Source organism: Camellia sinensis, chromosome 3, assembly GCF_055761805.1.
Source record: "Camellia sinensis isolate YWXY chromosome 3, ASM5576180v1, whole genome shotgun sequence".
In the NCBI taxonomy this organism is placed as follows: domain Eukaryota; kingdom Viridiplantae; phylum Streptophyta; class Magnoliopsida; order Ericales; family Theaceae; genus Camellia; species Camellia sinensis.
The window spans coordinates 116,771,463-116,785,676 of record NC_138963.1 but is presented as its reverse complement, the minus strand read 5'-3'; the positions used below and the strand labels follow the sequence as shown (position 1 = coordinate 116,785,676).

The following is a 14,214-nucleotide window of genomic DNA, read 5'->3' as shown; positions in this document are numbered from 1 at the left end:
AAGTTACATCAAACAATCTAGTACAGATTCTCTAATTAAAATAAGTTATAATTACTTCTTAGAAGCTGTAACAAATAGTGCCAGGTGTCAGTTTGGCAATTTCTCTTTTTTGGTAGTTTTTTTTAATTTTTTGATCTTTTAATGAAGTAAAATAAGTTAATATGGAATGAATTTTTTAATTGAACAGATAATTGTGAAAGAAAAAGTAATTGATTGATATATATGATATGGCATTTTGACTGTTTAGATTTTTTTAGTTATTTTGTGGCTTTATAAAAAATTTTAACTAAAATATCACAAACCAAATGAGGTCTAACTAAAATGTGACTTTTTAAGGGGTAATTATCTTATCTAGTCTTCCAAGAATTTCAAGGTGATATTGTGCCCATTCAATAACTAGAAGTTGTGTACCTTTCTTCTTCTTTCTTTCTTTTTTTTTTTTTTTTTGTTTTTTTTTTTTTGATCAGCAAAGAAATAGAAATTTATTGATAAAGAAGAAGAACAAAAAAGGCTCGGCAGAAATGCATCATAGTTCAAAATTATATCCCAATGAGGTTGGCATGGGATGTTTTGAGAAGTTGGTAAAAAGCTAACTTTTGACTTTTTACCAAGTTTTTTGACTTTTTTGATAGTGATTTGAAAAGTTAGTAAAAAGCTGACTTTTTTATTTTTTAGTTTAATATTTTTTAAAAGTGTCACATCACTACAAAATGACCAAAATACTCTTAGCCAATTGAAGAAATTTACCTAAGCTGAGGGTAGTTTTGTAAATGGCCAAGCTGCATTTTTTCTGCTTCCCAAATAGCCATTTCAGCTTTTTTTGCACACTCTTGCGTTTTGTTTCCCAACCCAAAAACGCAACGTTTTGACTAGGTACCCAATCATGTGCAGGCACAAGCCGAAGGAGGGCTGAAGAACAATCAGCCAAGGGAGATACAAAGAAAAGAACAAGCAAAAACCAAAACATCAACCTGAGAGCCTAGCTTTGTAGCCCTTGATACCATGTAGGCAAGACAGAAAGTCAAAGATAGAGAATTCTGACAGGTTAATCGATTGTTTGCCCAAAACGCAATCTTGATCTTAATGTTCTCCACCAAATCCACCCAAGTAGGTTCCTTAGAAGTTGTGTACTTATATTATTACATAGCCCCATAAAATAACAACAATTTGAGAAAATGATAAAATATGGTTAGTTAGGCACACAGATACATAATCTTTCCAAAAACAAGTTTGGGAATTATTTAAAATAATTAAAAAGTCAATCATTCTCTTTATTTTTTTACACATTATTCATATAAAATTAAAAAACCAATTAAAATAACTAATTCTCAAAACAATCTTAATTTATGCTTTTGATATCTCTACAGTCCTGTTTATTTTCAGAGGTAGAATACAGGGGATTCATAGTGAGGGGATTAACTAAAGTTGTGTTTGTTTTGATGATAGTTGTTAGTGTAGGAATTGTTAAATTATTTTTATATTAAATAATAAAACAAATAAAAAATATAAAAAATAAAACATTAATGTTTAAAAAAAAAATTCCCAATATGAATAAAAAAAAATAAAAAAATTCTAATTCCCTCACTATTTTTCTAATACCACTTTCAACTCCTCCATCCTCATCTCCCTTCCAACCTCCATCTTAATCCCCTCCTTCATCATAATTCCTTCTTCAACTCTACAAACAAACACAATACTAAATAACTTCACCTCCATCCTAATCCTCTCCCATCCATTACACCCCAAAACAAACGGAGCCTTATGAGTTGATAATAGAACATTAACAACCGTACGATATTTTACGGACACGCGTCATAAGGTCATTTGTTAATAAATTTTAAATAACTGTATGTAACTTATAAAAACGCATAAATAAAGACTAAAATAATTGATATTTTGTGTTCTTTTTTTTTAATATATATATAATTCTAATATAAAATGATGTATTTTTTTGTGAGCTTCATTTTTTTCAATCAAAACACTCATAATTAGATCTTGTTTGGGAACATATTATTTTAGCAATTTTTTTGATTAAAATATGAGGTACAAAAATTAATATGTTTGTGATAACTTTTAAATTTTTTACAACAAGACGTGCAAAAAGTAGAGAGAAAAGAGAATATTTGATTTTTTTTGGGTATAATTTGTTAGATTTTGACTTTTTTAATGACTTTTGATTTTTAAACTAAAATGTGATGTTGCCAAACGAGATTTTATTTTCATAATTATCATTGACTTCAACACATTATTCTAAATGCATTATACATATATATATATATATATATATAAACTTTACACTTACCAATCATTTTCCATTTAATGTTTCTTTATGATGGCCCATTATTTCTGTCTTTGTGGGCCTAAATTAATTTCCTGGTAGTTGGTTTGTTATGCCACTTTCATTAGGACCCACTACTTTTGTCTTTCGGCCATTCACAATCCCTTAGCCTTTGAACTGCATGTATGTGTTAGGATTTAGAAGTTTAATGTACAAGTTTTATAGGTTATTTTTTAAAAAAATTTCTTAAGAGAGAGATGGATTTGGTTTTGCCATGTTACCTACGTAGGGTTGGTTCGTGAAGTAATTTTATTTTTTTTTTGTTACAACATGAGAGGAAAGAAATTGAAATGTTTGAGAATGACTTTTTGATTTCTTATAAAAAAAAATTACAAAGTGGAGTAAATGGAAATAAATCTTTGATTTTTTTGTATGATATTATTTTTAATTTTTTTTTCTCCCACTTTTTTATTATTTATTATTTATTTTTTTATTTTTTGTGTGACTAAAACTGTCTCATCCCAAATGGACCCTTAATCACAACAAATTTATCTTCCAGTAAAACTATGGACACCCTCTTTGATTTTAAATATATTATTAGTTCTCAATCAAGTATAAACCAATACTTATGAAAAAATGGTCAAAACATATCAGATAATACAATATTATCAACCACTATTTAAAATCTTAAATAGCGTGCATTAAATCAACTGTTGTTAGTCACGATCTGTTTACTTACCTCCAAATAAACTATTTTTTGGCTCAATAAAGTCAAAACTAAATAAGTTGTTTAGTTTGGTTAAAAAAAGAATTAGTAACGTTTGCAGAATTAAAATCTTGTTTCATGTTAACAAAGTTTCACAACACCGTAAGGCAATATGATAATTTTTCAATACAAGTAAGAATTTGAAAAGATTCTCAAAATTTTCTCAGTGATAAAAATAAAAAAATAAAAAAAAAGCAATTACTAAAGCATCAATTTTTTTAGATTCTAAAAAAAATAAAAAATAACAAAAAAGTTACAATAAGAGATAGTTTTAGTCTTTAAAGTATACTTTTATTTTTTTTTTTGTCATTTTAATCTCGTAAGTTTTAATTTTTTTCATTTTTATTATCAAAATTATCAATTTGAGTCAATTTAGTCTTAAATCTAACTTTTGTATATATTGATAATAAAAATACGAATAAACACTAGTTTTGGCCTCAAAAGTATGTGTTTATTGTCATTTTTAGGGGTGGTCGCGGTTCGATTTTGGACGGTTTGTGGATCAGTTTGGACCCACCCGCATGTATGCTGTTTGGAAAAAATTCAACCCGCAACCACCCGTAGTGCGGGTTGCGGTTTGTGCGGATAGGGTTTGCATTTTTAGAGCATTTTTTTTTCTCTCATTTTGTAAATATTTATTTTGAGCCATTTTCCTCCCATTTTCTAAAATGCTTCAACATTAATAATTAATGAATCAAAACTTATAAAATTAAAAACACAACAAAATCAATTTTTAACAAAACAATTCATTCAAAATTTTAAACTTTTAAATCAAAGCATAAATTAACACAAGCACATCTTTCAAAATCCTATACTAAATCATCAATCTCATTCACTATCTACTACCCAACAATACAATTAAAGTAAAATCATTCAAAATCTTAAACTTACCTAAAAGTAATTCTTCATTAACTTTTATATTTATCCAAAATGTAATAATAAAATAACAACGGTCCAGGTTTTTTTTAAAAAAAATCCAAGTACGGGCGGGTTTTTGCGGGTGCGGATTAAACCCGCAATCCGCCCGCAACCTGCAATCATGCCATATTCCAAACTGCATCCGTCCGCATTGGGTTTGCGAAACTGCCCATTTGTATGCGGGTTGTGCGGTTCGGATAATCTTATGCCCAGCTCTTATCATTTTAGTATCTCAAGTTTTATATTTTGTCATTTCGATTCTCAAAGTTGTCAATTTGAACCAATATGATCCTAACTCAAATTGACAACTTTGATAACCAAAATTATCAAGTTTAGAACTTGGGAGACTAAAATGGTAAGAAATGCATACTTTAAAGATGAAAACTATCTTTTACCTAAGGATAAAATATTTTTTTCCATTATTAATGTAAACAAACATTAGAGCTAGGACCAAAATGATAAAATTGAAATTGTTTAAGTACTTTAAGTACTGAAATTGTTTAAGTATTGAAATTGTTTTTTATCCAAAAAGATATGTTTAAAAAAACTCGAACCAAACATTCCATTAGTTGAAATATGAATGACTGACAATGGACTTGTTTAGTACAACTTATTATAAAATAAAAATTGATAATTAGAAAGTAAAAGTCAAAAACACCCTTCTTCCAGCTTCTTGATAATCATTTTATTTAAATTATTTCTGCCTAATAAGTTTTAAACAGAAATTATTTCAACCAGTCTAACAGAGACTCGCAAAATAAAATAAGTTATAGCCAACTTAGATAAGCTATACTAAATAACCCCAATATACTTCAGCCAATGCAGAATATAGCAACACAAATCGGCGTTTCTCCCATTCCATTATGGCCCAATTTCGTTTATGAATGTTTTTTTTGGGTAAATAAACTGTTTATTATCATGACATTTCTTCTTCAGCTTCCAGCATTAAACATACGAGACAATTAAAAAAATAAAAAATGATTCACAAGTTTGCATATTGATTATCTAAAATGGCAACTGAGAGAATCATCTCTTGCCCAATTTAGCAACAACCTAATGAAATGATTCAATTATAAATACCTCCCAAGATGACATTATATAGTCTCATAATATCATATATCATTATTTTTATACTAACTGCAAAATGTACTATGTGAATCGTCCTCGATCTCCTAACTACATAATAAAAATGGGTTAAAATTATCCCGCCCGTAAAGATTTATACACGCGAACAATATTAGATAGTATTCTGGAACTACTAAATAATCACCACTTTTACCTTACCCGTAGACATCATTTCCATTACAGTTAGAGCATTAAAATTAACAAAAACATCAAGAATTACCCCTAAAAGAAGCCCTGCTGTCCCTTTAACTAGATAAAACAAACTTAAGATTCTACACAAAATGATTTCTGATGGTATGTTTTTCAACACCCATAATTCCATAAAATGAGGCAAATTAAAAATATATGTATCCTAGAGAATTAATGCATGTACTATGGACATCTAACAATGTAAATAAATCTAGAATAAATCATGATTTATCTGATCAATAAATCACACCACAGTCTAAACTTTAAAAACTATCATTTGTCTTCCCATAGAGAAAGCATCAATCTTCAAATCTCACAATATGGAGAGCATCTCTAAACAATCACGAACACGAAAAAACTTCTATCAGCATAGGCATCAACAAAATCTTCTTCTTGTTCGTTTTCATAAATCAGCTTCAATTTAAAATAGGATGCCCTGTGATTACAATATAGGAGCCGAGTTCCTGCTAAACTGCAATAAAGAAGCCAAAAAAGTGTCAAGCAATAGTTACAAGTCCTTGTTTATATAGATTCATCTATAAGCAGTTGAAGAGAATCAATCTTAAATGTTAGGCATTTTAATGGAATAATTTAAGTTATTACTAGTGTGATTCATGACTGCATCAATGATCTATCTTGCATGTCACAACTAACTGTTGTTTTGGAATCAAATCTTATTTATTGTCAAGTTAACCTAATAATTTTTGCAGTCAACTCCAAATCCAATTTAGCTACATGTAAAATGTGATATCTGTTGTTGAAGAAGCTGCAAGCAGTGAAGCATTCCGCTGGGTTTAATTTTTCTTTTATCAAGAAGGTTTGGAGCATCATTAAAAGGGATGTTATGGTCTTTGTCTTAGGAATTTTACAATAATGACAGAATTGTAAATGGCTTTAATGCTACATTCATTGCCTTAATTCCTAAGGTTGAAAGAGATTCATGCTTTGAGGAGTCCAATCCCATTTAGTATATATGGTAGGATTTATTTACAAAATATTATCCAAGATGTAATCAATCAGATTAAAGAAGGTGCTTTCAGAAGTTATTAGTGAACCACAAGCTTCCTTTGTGGGATAGTGTTTAAAACTGATTTTAAAAAAGGCATATGATCATGTTAATTAGCCTTTTTCCTTATTGGATATGCTTGACAAGTGTCTCGTGTGTATCCATTGGTACTAGGGTTGTGTGACTTGAGAAAAGACTGACATACCTATGCAATCAAAAGCAAAGACCCAATAATCAATCATGGGGAATTTTTTTTTTTTTTTTAAAAAAATCGCTAAATATGTTTGTCCTTCAATGGATTGGGGACATTTCTAATTCTGAAAAGAGGAATTACAGCTGAAAAATGTCACCTGTTTTACCACAATGCTAAGGAGGTCATCATCCGGGAAACTACTGCTGTTATTATGATGGATATTGATTTCTCTTTCTGTATTCTCAAAGGGATATCGATGTTGCACAAACTGCGTTTTTCGGATTGAGTCAATTGGTTCTTTTACTTTGAGATTAGCTAATTTTTTTCCTTCATGTTGCCCTGAAATCAGAAAACAACAGAATGATGAAGCTCTATAAAACTCAAAATTATTCACTCGGTACATATATATGTAGCTGACTTAATATCCATACCAAGTAAAAGAATAATAAAAACAAAGCAAAGACAGTGTCTACTAAAACTCCATCAATCAAAAATTTATTAAAGGAAGAAACCCTTTTGTTTTAAGTGGACATAGAGTGAAATATGCTCTCAAATTGAAGTGCAATAATTGATATAACATTCTTATTTTATAGTCTGAAAGCTTTAAATTCTGTCAATTTATAGAATTATTTCAATTTTGGTTTCATTGATATAGGAGCAGAAAAAGAACAAATTAACGAAATACTAAAAACCAAACAGAACATCAATGATATTGGGGAACAAAAATAAAAAGAAATATACCAAACAGAAAGATAAAGGGAGGATAACTAACATGGAAGCAACATGGCAAGAGAATCAGGTTGAGAAATTGGATTCAATTGATTTGAAGCATCTCCAAGCTTTCGAAAAGAAACACCGCCAAGGTTGAAGGCTGCAGGAGGACATGAATATGGCCCAAAGCTAACAGGCATATTGCTTGGACCAGATTGTCCTATGTTAAAGCTAGGAAGCTGAGAAGAAGACATCTTGACATTGTCACCAAACATCTTTGTTCTCGAATTAATAGAGTGAAACCTCATCCCATTCAATTCATGATGGGGAGATGGATTTGTCGCAAAAAATGGAGACGGAGGGACACTTCCAAGCACGGTTGGGCGCATTTGATCTTCCACTACTTTGGGAGGTAGTTGGTTTTGTTGGAGGAGTTTTGCATTTGATGTAGAAGCACCAAATGTTTGAAGTTGGCTACCAAATGAAGTGATCCCAGTACTCATGTCTTGTTCTGCTAATCTGTTGTGATGATTGATGGTGTTTAGGCCTTGATTAATACAAGATGTGGTGATTGTATTGGATAGAAGCCCGTTTGTTTTGTTTGAATTGATATTGTTCTCGCTTTCTTGGCTCATTTTAGCTTTTGTGTTCTCCTTCCTTAAGGCATTTATGTACTTCTGCAATCAAGAAAAAGGAGTATCAAAAAACAAACAGTTAAAGAATCACAGTTTAGTTTCACTTGCATTACATATCTGAGTAGTCCATGATGCAGGATATAGCAAACAGAGGACTCATAACCTAGAATGCCATCTTGGAAGCTTGATGGAAAGACCAAACTCACCTGAAGGTGGCTAGCAACACTTCCTCGAGAGATCTCCGGTTCATTCATGATGTCGAGTATCTTCTTTGGAACTGCTTCTGCAAAGGTACAAAGACACAGACCCAATAATGTTAGGATACACCCCAATACATACTTTTACTTTTGTCATGTTTGTGTGATATTAGCAGCTAAGCTAGTGCAAGGAGCAAGATTTTACATAGTGGTATCGAAAGACGATTAAGTATGGATTACAGTGTAACCTTATTGGAAGTATCAAGCCATATGTATTGGGAATCAATCAGGTGTATATTTTTTAAGCTTGTAAAATAAAATAAAATGAAGATCCAAGACTTACTATCCACTCCTAGCAGCCGAACAGCATCGACAAACTTGTTATGCAACACTCCAGTCCAACTAACCCTCTTCTTCTTCGTCTTCTTCTTTGCAGAAGATTCCTCATTATGAGTGTTTGTTTCTTCTTCTTCTTCTTCTTCTTCTTCCTCATTTCTATTTTCCCTCTGCCTCTTTGAAGATGGAATTGGGGGGTTTTGATATGTTCCTGCTTGCACGGTGCCATATTTCGTTGTATTAAATAGATTTTTCCGGACCACATGCTGCCAAATATTCTTCACTTCTTCCAACCGAAGTGGCTTTATCAGGTAGTCTCGAGCTCCATGCTTTACCCCCTTCATCACCAATTCTTTGTTATCGTTTGCAGACATCACTGCAATTCCAAACTTATGTTTAAGATTTAATCTCGTCCAAGTTAATGTATACTGATTAAGAAATGATGAGCTTACTTATTACTGGCATGTCCATTTCAAGGTCTATTATCTCCAAAAGCTCGAAACCGTTCATATCAAGCATTATAACATCAGTAATCACAATATCATATTTTTTTTTCTTCTTCCTCAGCATTTTAAGAGCTTCTGTTGCTTTTGTTGTCACCGTAACTGCATACATATCGAAATGCATAAAATTTTGGAATAAATAGGCCTAATAGTTCAATGACCCTTTCAATAGTCAAGATTTCAGTATCTCTGTTCTCTAGAGTAAGGAATGTAGTTTTAGAAAAAATTCTATGAAACAGTGCATTAAATTCAATTTGTTTGGCTTTATATGTTTTGATTGAACTCTCTCTGAAAATTTTGTCAGAGTAACTAAATAAAAATATTGGAATATGAACCTTGATTCATAGGGAAGCCATGATCTTCTCCCTAATCCCCAACTGTAAAATTCAAATTCAAATTCATTTTGTATTTTTATAACCGAGATCTAGTCGGACCCACAATAATGATAAAATTTAAGAGAAATTAAAAAAAAAAACCTCTAGTTTGACCATTGTAATTAAATAAACATTGTTTTTTTTTTTAATTTTATCAATTTAAATTATAAACTTTTTATTTCTTTTCAATCTAAACCATCATCTACCTCCCTATTTCCGATAAGTAAAATCAACGAAAAATATGATATTTTAGTCATTAAAATCAATGAAAAAAGTATTTTAGATGTTTCATGTACACATACATTGAATTTAATGACTAAAATACTATTTCTTTCATCTGTTTTACATAACAAAATAGGTTGATGGTTTAAATTAAAACCAAATTAAAATTTAAGATTTAAATTGACAAAATTAAAAGTTCAGATTCTTTTGTAATTTTCTTTAATATCCAACAATTTAGTAACATTATACTTACTTGGTCGTTGGCTTTAAAAATAAAGAGAGAAAGATGGAGCAATTGGGCAAAATTATTATTATTATTTTTATTTTTTTTGAAACAGCAAAAAAGCACTTTATTTATGATAAACAAGCAACAATACATTGACATCCAACAATAAAAGCAAAGGATGACAAAAACATCATAGCAAAGATACAACGATCCCAATTAGATATGCCCAGAACATCATGCTAAGATATTTAAATATGTCTTTACTGTTTATTACCATAAAAATGCTATAACTCCATTATGTTCACAAACCCAAACTAGCAAAATCATTTTAAAAAAAGAAAAAAAAATCACAAGCAACCTAATAAGATGTCCACAATTAATTCATAAATTCTACAATTCGAAATTCTCAATTTATGTAACTATTGCAGTTATGTTCCGCACAATTTATACATTTAAAATTAGGAATCACGTGTATACATTTAAAATTCAAAGAAAAAAAGTCTAAGAATCATATTCTATAGGTACTCTCTACATAAATTTTCATATCCTCAAGAATTATAAACTTGTTCAAATAATAAACCAAACCCTGTTTGTGATCTTCAAGCATATAAGTCTATATATATATTGGGATTGAGAATAGAAACCTTTATAGTGACACTTGTTGAGAAGAGCAGCAACAAGTTTGAGGCAGACAACGTTGTCATCAACCACAAGAACTCTCAAACCCTCCGGAAAGTTGGCATTCACTCTGCTTTGCGGTGGTGCTGCCCGGTTCAGACTCACATGAACAACCTCAATCTTTGACATAATGAAAACACTTTTATTATTATTATTCGAAGAAAGAGAATATCTTCACCAAGATATATGCAATTTGCAAAGTGGGTTTTGTTTTGGTTTTCTCTTAGGATATCACTAGGATTTTCTATGGAAAATCAAGCAGGAAAATTGCTCTATGAAAAAATTTATGAAGAGGGAAAGGAATATAGGAGAAGTAAATCTAAGAGAGAACGGTGAAACTAAAAGGGAAAAATATTGAGTTTCCATAAGTGGAGTTTCCTTGTAATACAGGTAATAAGTTTGTGAACTAGAGCTTCACGTGCTTGTGGGTTAATTAAGAAAGTCTCATCTACGGATTGGTTCGCAGCAAACAAAATCGGATCCAATAACCCTATTAATTATTATTATTATTATTATTATTGTTATTATTTTTTTTTTGGTACAAATTACTCCAGTGGTTCTTCTAAATTTATTTGCATCAATTTTGATTTTAAAATTTTCATATAATGTCAATCTAATCCGATTGGTAAAGTTATTTTAGAAATTGAACTAAAATCGATGATCAAAATGGTTATTTACTATTCCAAAAATAATTGAGAGATAGTATCTAATTTAAAATAATCTATTTCCTTTTGAATTGAATATTTTATCATTGATTTTTGTCAAAATTCTTAACAAATAATATCAATTCAATTAAATTAAGACTATAAAAATTAAAAAGTAAAAGTGATACAATTACAACTACAAAAACTACATTGACATTAAAAATTTATTAAAATTTCAATACATCAATTACTATATTACAAATGTTGACGAGTGAGCCTTGGGCAGAGGTAGGCACCACGTACAACACTGTAGTGTCAATTGAGCTTATTCACCTTTAAAAAGTTACTAACTCTTTAATAGGGTTAATTACACCAAGAGTCTTCAATTATTAAATCAAACCAAATCAAATCAACACTTAAATTTTATTAAATGAGATTAGTTATATGAATCTTTTTTATTTACTTGACTCAGTCAACGACCATTTAGTTAGTCAAATTACAGAGATTCATATATCTATTTATTACACTCGTATATGTCAATCTAGCCCTGCCCCTTTCCATAACACCTTTATTTATCGTCACTGTATCACATCTCTTCACTACTATCTTTGTTGACCGTTATATATAGCCAAACCATCTCAATATATTCTTTCTTAACTTATCTTCTATCGATTCTACTACGGTTGGGCATAGGGTTATCCGATCCGTACCTATTTGAGCGGTTTCGCAGAATCATTAGGGTCGGATGCAGGTTAGGATTTTTCTATTTTGCAAGTTGCCGGTGGGTCGCGGGTTTTACCCACACCCGCACTTACCTACCCGTAACTTTATACATTATATATATATATATATATATATTTTAAATCTGGACCGTCAGATTTTTTTGTAAGTTTTGTAGAAGAGAAAGATAAATTTGGTGGCAAATTTTTTTTTATCACAGAATCCTTCTCAACATTTGAGTTCTTTGTTATCTTTGGACAAAACTTCAAGGTTTGTTTCATAAATTATTTTCTTTGTTTTCTAAACCACAAAACTGGAGTATAAAACCTTTATTTTTTTTTTTTTCTCTTTCTCATAAAGAAAATTCTTAGAAAGAGCATTGAGATTTTCTATGAAGATTGAAGGTTAAATAAATTATATAATTTTCATTTTCTATGGAGATTACGAGTTTGCTAATGTTTTTATTTTATTTTATTTTATTTAATGGGTTTGGATAAAGTTTGACAACAATTTATTTTGGCTCTTAACTAGTTATTGTTGTTGCATTTTGGTTTTTAGATGAATGTAAAAGTTGATGAATAATTACTTTTAGGAAAGCTTAGGATTTTGAATAATTTTACTTTAATTGTGTTGTTGGGTACTAGATAGTGAATGAATTTTTAAAGAAAAAAATTCAATCCGCAAATTGCCCACAACTGCCTGTACGTCTGCAAACCCTATCCGCACAAACCGTAACCTGCATTGCGGGCAGTTGCGAATTCAATCTTTTCCAAACCACAAACATGTAGGCGAGTCTAAACCGCAAACCAAACCGTCAAAAAACGATTTGATAGCACCCCTAGGTGCCACTCCTACCTATTTACAAATATACTCATTTCTAATTCTGTCTTTTTCTAGTCTTGCCACACATCCACCTTAGCATCCTCATTTCAGCAACACTTATCTTATCTACATGTTGCTTCTTAGTTGCCCAACATTCTGTCCCATACAACATTGTTGGTCTAATAGCCATTCTATAGAACTTTTGTTTTAGTCTAGTGGGTACTTGTTTATTACACAGTATCCCAGACACACTCCTCCATGTAAGCCACACTGCCTTAATTTTGTAGATCATATCCGCTCTAATCTCCCTAACCATTGTGATAATCGATCCAAAATAATGAAAATGTTCACTCTTAGGTAGTTATTGGTTCTCAATCTTCACTTCTCATATACTTCCATTGTTTTTGTTACTAATTACACTCCATGTACTCTGTCCTAAATCCTTTAGATTCAAATGCTTCTATCAAAGTCTCCAACTTAGTGTTAACTACTTCTCTAATCTCATCCACTAACACGATATCATATACAAAAAGCATACAACATGGCACATCAGTCTGAATATTTCTCGTTAACTCATCCATAACTAAAGCAAAAAGATAAGAACTTAAGGTTGATTCTTGGTATAACCCCACAATAATTGAAAATTCACTTGTCTCTCCAACATGCGATCTAATAGTAGTCATCACGCATTCATATGTCTTTTTTAACCACCTTAACCAATCTGTAGCTCTTAGCATTTTTCTCAGTTCTATGCTTTTGCCACTTTTTACAGCACTCTTTTTTCATCTTTACTACTGCTTAAACGTCCTCCCTCCACCACCAAGTTTCCTTAGAGTTGGGTTCCTTTCCTTTCGACTCTCCAAGGACTTCCCTTGAGTCCTCATATAATTAGTCATCAAGTTCCACATAGTGTTACCATCATCTTTTAAGTTCCAAGTACCTTTTATATCTGTTCTATTCTTAAATATTTCTAGTATATATCATTTTAGGCCCTACCATCTCGTCTTACGACGCCTAATATCCTTCTTAGCTTGGTATTACCCTTTAAAGCATAAATCTAGTACCAAGATTCTATGTTGAGATGTCAGGCTCCCTTCAAGAATCACCTTACAATTGTTGCATTTTAGACGGTTCACTTTTCTTATAAGAAAGTAATCTATTTGGCTCATAATTAACCAATTCTTAAAAGTTATCAAATGCTCCTATCTCTTCTTATACAATGTATTGGCTACCACTAAGTTATAAACTAACGCAAAATCTAAAATACACCTTCTCATACCTCATCCATTTGGTCCAAAACATCTCTCTTAATCTGATCATCTAATCCTACTTGGGGACGTATACACTAATAACGACCACTGTATTATCTCCAATAACCAGTTTAACTAACATAATCCTATTATCTTTCCTAATGACCACAACTACATTTTGTACAAGACCCTTCGCAACTATTATTCCTACCTCATTCTTATCTATCATTGCCATTATAATATTGTTTAAAACTGCTATCCTCTATTTCCCTAGCTTTCTCACCCGTCTACTAAGTTTCTTGTATGCAAGTTATACTAACTCTCTTCTTAATTATAATATCTATCAATTTCATAGTCTTATGAGCTAAAGTTCCTACATTCCATGTGGCTACTCTAAACCTATAGTTTTGGACTAACTTCT

At 30.9% G+C, this 14,214-nt stretch overlaps 1 protein-coding gene across 1 annotated transcript; it reads right to left on the bottom strand.

Moving 5' to 3' along the window:
* Nucleotides 1–5,609: 5,609 nt before the first annotated feature.
* On the bottom strand, nucleotides 5,610–9,648 carry LOC114283644 (uncharacterized). The gene is made up of 7 exons (XM_082918365.1): nucleotides 8,807–9,648; nucleotides 8,362–8,730; nucleotides 8,028–8,104; nucleotides 7,248–7,863; nucleotides 6,617–6,814; nucleotides 6,484–6,487; nucleotides 5,610–5,748 (listed from the first exon to the last, which is right to left on the bottom strand). Exons 1-7 carry the CDS (start codon nucleotides 8,979–8,981, stop codon nucleotides 5,610–5,612), a joined length of 1,578 nt encoding a protein of 525 aa, XP_082774491.1. The 5' UTR covers nucleotides 8,982–9,648.
* Nucleotides 9,649–14,214: the final 4,566 nt, after the last annotated feature.

What these genes read in the sequence shown, in the direction of transcription:
- LOC114283644 (XM_082918365.1), bottom strand. Translation starts at nt 8,981, where the DNA reads ATGCATTTCGATATGTATGCAGTTACGGTGACAACAAAAGCAACAGAA. An exon ending in AATGGACATGCCAGTAATAA is followed by an intron (nt 8,731 to 8,806) that starts GTAAGCTCATCA and finishes TTGGAATTGCAG; the next exon opens with TGATGTCTGCAAACGATAAC. An exon ending in GTGTTGCTAGCCACCTTCAG is followed by an intron (nt 7,864 to 8,027) that starts GTGAGTTTGGTC and finishes TCTTGATTGCAG; the next exon opens with AAGTACATAAATGCCTTAAG.